This window comes from Hyla sarda, chromosome 1, assembly GCF_029499605.1.
Source record: "Hyla sarda isolate aHylSar1 chromosome 1, aHylSar1.hap1, whole genome shotgun sequence".
Lineage (NCBI taxonomy): Eukaryota > Metazoa > Chordata > Amphibia > Anura > Hylidae > Hyla > Hyla sarda.
The window spans coordinates 419,103,083-419,113,003 of NC_079189.1; the positions used below are offsets into that span (position 1 = coordinate 419,103,083).

Genomic DNA, 9,921 nt, shown 5'->3' on the forward strand with positions numbered 1-9,921 from the left:
TTTTGCAGGTATTAATAAGCAGCGGGATTTGTTGATCCACTATCCCAATGGTTTCGTGTATGGGATCTCTCTGGGTGGCCTTGTCCTTCATTTTATCCCTCATCTTAGGATTCAGCCTCATGTCTTCTGCATGGTTTAAAAATAATAACACATCTTTTGGTGTTTTTGTTCAATGTAGTGGGGAAATCAACTCTCCATGTAATCAAACTTGTATAGCTTTTCGAACCTTAGAGGAAATTCCAGATGTGTCTTGGAAGGTAACAAAAAAAAAAAGTATTATCAATGTATTAATATGCTAAGCTGCTACATGTTTTTACCCATATTGTAAGGCAACATAGTAGATTTGCCATTGCTGTGCCATTTGCTACCTATCATAAGAATTGTATACATTAATAGTGTATACTGCATCAATAGTGTATAGTGTGAATTGTAATTATAACTACTTAAGTTGTAATTATAAATATATAAACTAGAATATAAATTTATAATAGCTTATGTAAAGAAGATCAGGTAATCATACTCATAAAATTTAGAGGTGTTCTTGTTTTTGTTTTTACTGATTTATTTATGATTAACAAACACTACAGAACTGCAGTCCAAAACTAAATCTGACTGTCAATTTGTTTAGTCTGTAAAAAGTAGTTCTGTTCTGCTTTTAATGTGTACTGACATTCAGGCATGGAGCACTCAGGGCACATTAACAGCAGAAGTCCTTTTTCCAGACTAAACAAATTCATGGCCGAGCCATCAGATTCGGTTTTGGACTGCAGTACTGTTCTTTGGTTATAAAAGGTAAATATAAAATTTTCTCATAAGTGTATATAGTAATACCTGTTTTACCATTTTCATCATGATTCGACTGTGTATCAGTTTAACATGTTTGTTTAAGTCCAGTTGAATAATTTTTAAGGCTCAAATAACAAAGACACCTTATAAATATTGGAGCATAAGCCTGATATTAAAGAGGACTGTACAAATCAGGTATTACCTGGTTACAATGTTAATGCATTGCTATTCTGCTTTCATGGAATTACTAGTTAAATATTGCCTGCTGCTTTTCCTACGCTGTAATTTATTTCATCTCTTTAGATTTCAGCTGTGATACTATTTGCTGGTTGGCTGCTGTTAAGCTTTGGAGCTTTACTTGTTTTGTCATGGACTGTTATTCCAGCTGGTCTATGTCAGAGAAGGGTTTGTACTCCAGCCAGACATACACAGATCATTGCAGGTACAGAAACCTAATAATTTGATACCTTCTTATGTTCCATAGCTATATCATTTACCTGATTACCCTGTAAGGTTGGGTTCACACCACGTTTTCAGCCTTACAGGACCGCATACAGCTGGGGAAGCTAAAAACGGGAGCTCCCGTATCCCTGCCATATGCCGCCCGTATGTAATTCATTTCAATGAGCTGACCAGAGTGAAATGCTGACTCCGGTCGGCTAATTTTTGCCCCGTATGCAGTTTTCCACTGGACCTAAAACCGTGGTCCACTACGGTTTTAGGTCCGGTGGGAAAAACCGCATACGGGGCAAAAATTTGCCGACCGGAGTCAGCGTTTCACTCTGGTCCGCTCATTGAAGTGAATTACATATGGCTGGCATACGGCAGGGATACGGGAGTGCCCAGTTTTAGCTCCCCCCAGCTGCTCGCGATCTTGTATGACTGAAAATGTCATGTGAACCCAACCTTAGTCAAACCTTCACACATTTTGAGTTACAATATTTGTAAACACAGAATTTCAGTCTATGGACAGACATATGTGCATTTAAAGAGAATTTGACAGCCTGTTAACCTGCACTAAACCCAATACACTGGGATATAGTGTGGGTGAACAACATTAAAATGAGGGGTCACTTACAGAAATCGGTCTAACAGATTAAAAGTTATGGCTTCCTGTAGCTGCATTGCTACATCGCTTCTGGGTGCAATGGAGGCAGAGTGCCAGCTTGCTGAGCTTCCCTGGCTCCTCAATATGCAGGTCTATGCCTGCAGACGTGAGTGTAAGGAAAATTGCATATTCATGTCAGGGGTGGGCATAGTGTTGCAGTTTGAGGAGGCAGTGAAGCTTAGAAAGCCAGTTCCCCGACTCTATTGGGCTCAAAATCGCTGTAGCAATGCAGCTACCGGGAGGCATAACTTTTAATCCATTGGACCAGTGTATTGGGTTTAGTGTGGATGAACAGGCTGACAGTTTCCCTTTAACAGCTTATTATACACCAGAAGTGCTTCATGTAAGTGTCCTAAATTATTGAATGCAGGTAAATGCGCAATGGCATAGTGGGTCTTAATTGAGTAATTAACTAATTTTAATGTATTCTGATAAGGAATTCTGAGGTAATATTGAGGGATCTCATCTCTGGGCCAGAGTGAAGAGTAAAAATCAAAAGTGTCTCCCTTTCTCTGTAGGCCTATCCTGTCCAATATTATACAAACCACTTATTCATGTGAATGGATACTGTGTACTGCCTACTTTCTCTTGTGATGGCTCTTTAGGGATACTTAACAGTGGCAGGTTAATTCAGATCACTGTGTTCCAGCAGGGGACACCATGTAATTAGCTCCTTGTCAAAAGACCCTTCTAACAAGTAGGAATTGTGAAAATCTCAGAACCTAGTTAATGAAAATGGTTTAAAGAGAGAAACACCTTTATTGGTGAGTATCTATAAGATGCTCATACAGTAGTATTGTGCCAAAATGTGTTCTGGATTGGCTGAAAAGCACCACAAGGGTGTGGCTGCACCTTGTTTTGGAACATAAGTAGTTGTGACTGATCACCAGATAGTAATTATCCATCTGTGACTCCTTTGTGACACAGCCATGACATGTGGTGCCTCGGGAACAATTTTATAGTGTTTTCTTAAAGGGGTACTCAGGCACTTCGACATCTAATCCCCTATCCAAAGGATAGGGCATAAGATGCCTGCCCGCTGCTGGGGACCCCCGTGATCTTGCACGCCGCACCCCGTTAGAATCAGTCCCAGGAGCGTGATCGCTCCGGGTCTGATTACTGTCGATCATGGGGACGGAGCATTGTGACGTCACAATGCTCCATCACCGTGATCGACAGTAATCATACCCGGATTGAACACGCTCCGGGGACTGATTCTAATGGAGTGCGGCGTGCAAGATCACAGGGGTCCCCAGCGGCGGGACCCCTGTGATTAGGTATCTTATCCCCTATCCTTTGGATAGGGGATAAGATGTCTAAACATCAGAGTACCCCTTTAAGGATATTGTACTACAGGGTGGGCCATTTATATGGATACACCTTAATAAAATGGGAATAGTTGGTGATATTAACTTCCTGTTTGTGGCACATTAGTATATGTGAGGGGGGAAACTTTGCAAGATGGGTGGTGACCATGGCAGCCATTTTAACCCCTTAAGGACACATGATGTACTGGAACGTCATGTGTCCGCTCCCGATCTATAACGCGGGGCCACGGCCCCAAAAGTTACAAAACGGCGTTTTTAAAAAATTTTGTCTCACAATGATTTTTTTTTCTGTTTCACCGTAGATTTTTGGGCAAAATGACTGACATCATTACAAAGTAGAGTTGGTGGCGCAAAAAATAAGCAATCGTATGGATTTTTAGATGCAAAATTTAAAGAGTTATGAGTTTTTTAAAGGCAAGGAGCAAAAAAACAAAATGCAAAAACGGAAACCCCCCCCCCCCCCGGTCCTTAAGGGGTTAAAGACAGCCATTTTGAATCCAACTTTTGTTTTTTCAATAGGAAGAGGGTCATGTGACACATCAAACTTATTGGGAATTTCACAAGAAAAACAATGATGTGCTTGGTTTTAATGTAACTTTATTCTTTCATGAGTTATTTACAAGTTTCTGACCACGTATAAAATGTGTTCAATGTGCTGCCCATTGTGTTGGATTGTCAATGCAACCCTCTTCTCCCACTCTCCACACACTGATAGCAACACCGCAGGAGAAATGCTAGCACAGGCTTCCAGTATCCATAGTTTCAGGTGCTGCAGAATGGGCAAAACAAAAATTGGAACAGGACCCTCAGTTTACACAGAAGATTTTGTTCAGTGATGAGGCAAACTTTTATGTGAAGGGTGAGGTTAACAAACAAAACCACCGCTATTGGTCTGACACTAACCCACATTGGATATATCCCTCCAAGACTGTTGGAACACAAAAATTGATGGTATGGTGTGGTATATGGGGTACAAAGATAGTGGGGCCATTCTTCATCAATGGAAACCTCAAGGCCACCGGATATGCAAAATTGCTACACGATGATGTGTTTCCCTCTTTATGCACTGAAGCTGGCACGTTCCCTGAGTTTTTACAGCAAGATGGTGCACCACCACATTATGGGTGTCAGGTCCGGGCATTCCTAGATGAACAGTTTCCTGGAAAGTGGATTGGTCGTCGTGGGCCAGTTGAATGGCCCCCAAGGTCTCCCGATCTGACCCGCTTAGACTTTTATCTTTGGGGTCAACTGAAGGCAATTGTCTATGCTGTGAAGAGACTAGATGTGCAGCACCTGAAACTACGGATACTGGAAGCCTGTGCTAGCATTTCTCCTGCGGTGTTGCTATCAGTGTGTGAAGAGTGGGAGAAGAGGGTTGCATTGACAATCCAACATAATGGTAAGCACATTAAACACATTTTATAAGTGGTCAGAAACTTGTAAATAACTCATGAAGGAATAAAGTTACGTTAAAACCAAGAACATCATTGTTTTTCTTGTGAAAGTTTGATGTGTCACATGACCCTATTCCTATTGAATAGACAAAAGTCGAATTCAAAAAGGCACACTTCAAAATGGCCACCATGGTCACCACCCATCTTGAAAAGTTTCCCCCCTCATATATACTAATGTGCCACAAACAGGAAGTTAATATCACCAACAATTCCCATTTTATTAAGGTGTATCCAAATAAATGGCCCACTATGTAGATATTATGTTCTTTGAATGCTTTGCTAACCAAATTTCATCTTGATTTCTATAATGAACAGGTAAAAAGCATAGCTTTTATACAGCCTAACCTACATAACCATATCTGCTACATACTCTGATTATTTTCTTCTGTTCTTCATTTACAGTGGTTGTAACAATTTTTGGGCTGCTCCTTTTTCCTGTGAGTCTTCATTCTACATTTGCAAAACAGATCTGCAACTCATCTTTGTCTTATAGAAGTGGTAGCTGCTCACTTGGCTGGGGTTACATGATGGCCATAATAACAGTGATGCTCTCTTGCTTTCTTCCCATCATTGGCCGTTACAATATAAATGAAATGAAGACAAAAATATTAAGGTCCAAACTAACACGGCGTATGCTGGTTTGTGAAGAACATTTGTACTAAATTGTTTTCAATTCAATCCTATTCTGCTCTGTAGGAAAGCAGCAATACTATGAAGTAAAAGTGAAAAAGTGTAATTGAACTCTGCAAACTAAACAAACTCTACTCTAAAACTGAACTCTACTCTAAAACTAAACAAACATACCAAAAATCAATTGTGAAATAAAAATATATATGTTAAATCTAATAATACTATAACTGATTACAATATTAGAGTAAAAGGATAAGTTTATTTGGAAAACTGTACAAGACTGACTTGCTATAAATTCTTAATTGATGCATGATAAATCTGGAAACCGGGCAGCCAAAAAAAGTGTTGCCATTTGGCAGAGAAATTCCTTGGAAACCATGGTTTAAGAAGCAATCTCACATATTAGGACTTGTTTAACCGTATAAAAAAGCATGTTCAGGGAACTCAATATTGGATGCTAAAAGACACACAATAAAAAAATAAAGTTAGGACAAAACAAAAATCTAGTTAAAAAAACATCACTTTTGTAACCTCATACAGTAGACAGTTTAACAAAGAAAAAAAGAAATAAAAACAAAAATATTTACACATTGGGGTACAGGATTCAGAGATAGAGAAGATTGTAGAACAAAGGATGAGCGTAATTCCTAGCTAAGCTCTGACATTACAGTCCAAATTGTCAAAAGTTCATTCTGTACAGAAACTATGGTTCTCACATGTAGAAAATTTCAAATGTGGACATCAAAGATGTATCACATGCAGTTATATGAAACCATCGGATAAGTTTATCTCTAGAGCTACCAGTACTGAATATAAAATTCATAGTTGTATATATTGCAACACAAAAGATATAATTTATTTAGCAACATGCCAAGAATGCTGTTAACAGTATGTAGGATGCACAACAAATTCCTTAAAATTATGTTTTGGAAAACATCTGTCAGATATAAAAAAAACTATCATATTGATGTCTCATCTTTGACCCGACATTTCAGAGATACACATATGGAAAATACCATTAGTCTCTCATTATCAGGAAGAGAACAATATCCTCCTGGAGGTGAAAATATACGTAAGAAATTGTTTCCTAGAGAAAGCGTCTGGTTTTTCACACTTAATACCCGGCAACCAATAGGTTTAAACTTACAGCAGGATATAATCTGTACTTATAAGTAAAATATGTTATGTGTAGTATAGAGCCATACATAATTTTCATGTTATGAAAATGTTCATGTTATGCCATGTTAATACAAACGTATGATTTGCCCTGTGAAAATCAATTACTATTTATCATTTGGGATATAAACAGTAAGCAGTAAAAATATTGTATTGAATTAATATCCTCCGTGTGTGTCTGGTAATGAATATTTTTAGTAGCATCGATTTGTGATCTCTGCACACGGTGGTATAGTTTTTACACTTTGTGTTGTAGATCAATATCATATCTGCTTGAACAGAATTCACACAGTCTGTTTGGAATATCTTGAATATCTGTGAGTAAATAGTATTTGCAAAATGTTGTATAATTCAAACTACACACATGAAAAAATCATATACATTGGCCTGTCCCTATAGTATATACAAAGCCATATATATGGGGGTGTTTCTAGTAGTTCTAAATATTTGTTAAAAGCTTAAAACATGAAGGAAGCGTTGGTTGAAAATCTCTGCATAGTACAACATAGTTCATGTGTTTTTATATAACAGAGCATTTACATTGAAACAATATGTAGGATACTGCTCAGACTGTACAGCCATTCTATGAATGCATTGGAAAAAATACTGCTTCATTTTATAGTCTTTTTCAGTAGTAACTGACAGACTGGATATGCAAATGTGTTGTCAGAAAATGGGAACTACACGCAGGACATTGTTCACCAACTGTATTAGAATTAAATAGGTTATATACTGGTAATAGAGAGATTAGATATATTTTCCGATAATGTTTCTGGTGGTTTGAGGCAAAGGGGTAGCCCACATTTATTTATCACATGGTATCATGGTATTTAGGTATAGAGATGAGATTAATCCCAGAAGTAACATTTATTTGCAACATTGTATCATTGTATCCCATATTCTTTTTGTATAATAAGCCAAAGCTTATTTGGAGGTTGAGTTGGAATAAAAACGGTCAAACCATGTCATGTTAAGATATGTGTTTGGGGAATAACTCTGCGTTAAATAGTGTTAATTACCGTATTTATCGGCGTATAACACGCACTTTTTAGGCTAAAATTTTTAGCCTAAAGTCTGTGTGCGTGTTATACGCCGATACACCCCCAGGAAAGGCAGGGGAGAGAGGCCGTCGCTGCCCGCTTCTCTCCCCCTGCCTTTCCTGGGGTCTAGAGCACTGCTGTCGGCCCTTCTCACCCCCTGGTTATCGGCGCCACTGCCCGTTCTGTCCCCCTGACTATCGGTGCCGGCGCCGATAGCCAGGGGGAGAGAAGCGGCGCCGACAGCCAGGGGGAGAGAAGGGGCAGCGGCACCCATTGCCGGCGCCGCTGCCTCGTTGCCTCCCCCATCCCCGGTGGCATAATTACCTGATTCGGGTCCGCGCTGCTGCAGGCCTCCGCCGTGCGTCCCCGGCGTCGTTGCTATGCGCTGAACGGCGCATGACGTCAGTGCGCCGCGCCGTGCATAGCAACGACGCTGGGGACGCACGCCGGAGGCCTGCAGCAGCGGGGACCTGACTCAGGTAATTATGTCACCGGGGATGGGGGGAGGCAACGGGGCAGCGGCGCTGGCAATGGGTGCCGCTGCCCCTTCTCTCCCCCTGGCTGTCGGCGCCGCTTCTCTCCCCCTGGCTATCGGCGCCGGCACCGATAGTCAGGGGGACAGAACGGGCAGCGGCGCCGATAACCAGGGGGTGAAAAGGGCCGACAGCAGCGCTCTAGACCCCAGAAAAGGCAGGGGGAGAGAAGCGGGCAGCGACGGCCTCTCTCCCCCTGCCTTTCCTGGGGGTATATCGGGGTATACACGCGCACACACGCACCCTCATTTTACCATGGATATTTGGGTAAAAAACTTTTTTTACCCAAATATCCTTGGTAAAATGAGGGTGCGTGTTATAGGCCGGTGCGTGGTATACCCCGATAAATACGGTAGATTAGTTATTTGACACGATGTCTATCTCACATGTCTATCTGAGACAGGAGAGGAAGCTATAGAAGGAATTAGGAGAATCAACCCTCATTGGTTAAACCTCATAGATAATGAAAGTATAAGTAAAAATAACTTTTTCGCACGGAATTAGGGATCAGCAAGTGGGAAGCAAGCAAGGCATTTTGAGGGGAGAATTAAGGTTCCCCCGTGAGGCCAGCAACTATATCAGCCCACTTGGGTGGGGCTTATAGTCTGCCTCCCTCCTCCCATTGTATGTGTGCCCAGCCACACTGGAGATAACCTGGGAGGAGGCTGTGAGTTGGCCTAATGCTGCCGTAATTGCCACATGCCCCTGGTTTTACTTATCACGCACAGGTAGGTTAGTGTTAGGTCCCGTGCCACTTGAGAAACCTTGGCGTTGGTGTGCGGGCTCAGGTATGTCCTTCATACAAGGTTATACTGGCTAATGTCCCAATTTTAACATCAGTGTTGAGGGTTAGCCAATGTCATTGTTTACATCTACCACAGTAGTGCACCTAAATTCCTGTATTAGAGAAATAATAAGCGCAATCTGTGGGAAGAAAAAGGAGTTTAAGAAAAAGGAAGAGAGTATGAAAAAAGAAATAAGATATGCTGAGAGTAAGTTTATAGGTGATCCCACGGAGGAAAACAAAAACAATTGGCAGATAAAACACAAGGTATTAAATGATTATGTAATGGAAAAAAGCAGATATAAAATTGTATTTATGGGGTAGCAGAGATTTATTCAGGCAGGAACACCAAGTAAATATCTGATAGCAATAGTACAAAGTCAGCAAGCTCCTCAGAAAATAACAGCGATAAGGGATAAAGAAGGACAATGGTGTAATGAGAAGAGTGGGATTATAAGGGAGGACGAGCACCGTAAATGTACGGCACTGCTAAGAGGTACTTGGCGCAAAGCGCCATACATTTACGGCGCTGCATTTCTTGATCACCGCGTCTCCAGACACGGTGATCGGACCGGGATGGCTGCTGTTATCTAACAGCAACCACCCCGCCATATCGCCCAGGGGGGTCCTGAGTGACTGGTGACCCGGAAAAAAAACCTGGTGCCACCTCACAATCCCGGTGATTGATCGGCCAATCAGGGGTCCTGCAGGGTGGGTGATCGGCGGCGGCAGGGTTCACCTTACTGGCGGGTGCAGAAGAGCATCGGGGTCCAGAGCGGCTGTGGTGGCAGTAGAGTACGGTGGGGTGGCAGCAGGATCCGGCAGTAGCAGGAGGTGAAGCGTGCTTAGCAACAACTCCCAGCATGCAGAGCCAAAGGGAATGCTGGGAGTGGTAGTTATGCAACAGCTGGAGGCACAACTTCAACTCCCAGCATGCCATTTTGCTGTCTGTGCATGCTGGGAGTAGTTATGCAACAGCTGGAGGCACATTTTTTCTATGAAAAAGTGTGCCTCCAGCTGTTGCATAACTATAAATAAAAATACCATAAAATTTGTAATACAATCTCTCCTGAGTACGGAAA

General features: G+C 41.6%; 1 protein-coding gene across 1 annotated transcript; it reads left to right on the top strand.

The window, feature by feature from the left end:
* The first annotated feature begins 47 nt into the window (after window positions 1-47).
* LHFPL7 (LHFPL tetraspan subfamily member 7) lies at window positions 48-5,338 on the top strand. Its single transcript, XM_056552281.1, has 3 exons — window positions 48-257; window positions 1,090-1,228; window positions 5,079-5,338. Exons 1-3 carry the CDS (start codon window positions 48-50, stop codon window positions 5,336-5,338), a joined length of 609 nt encoding a protein of 202 aa, XP_056408256.1.
* Window positions 5,339-9,921: the final 4,583 nt, after the last annotated feature.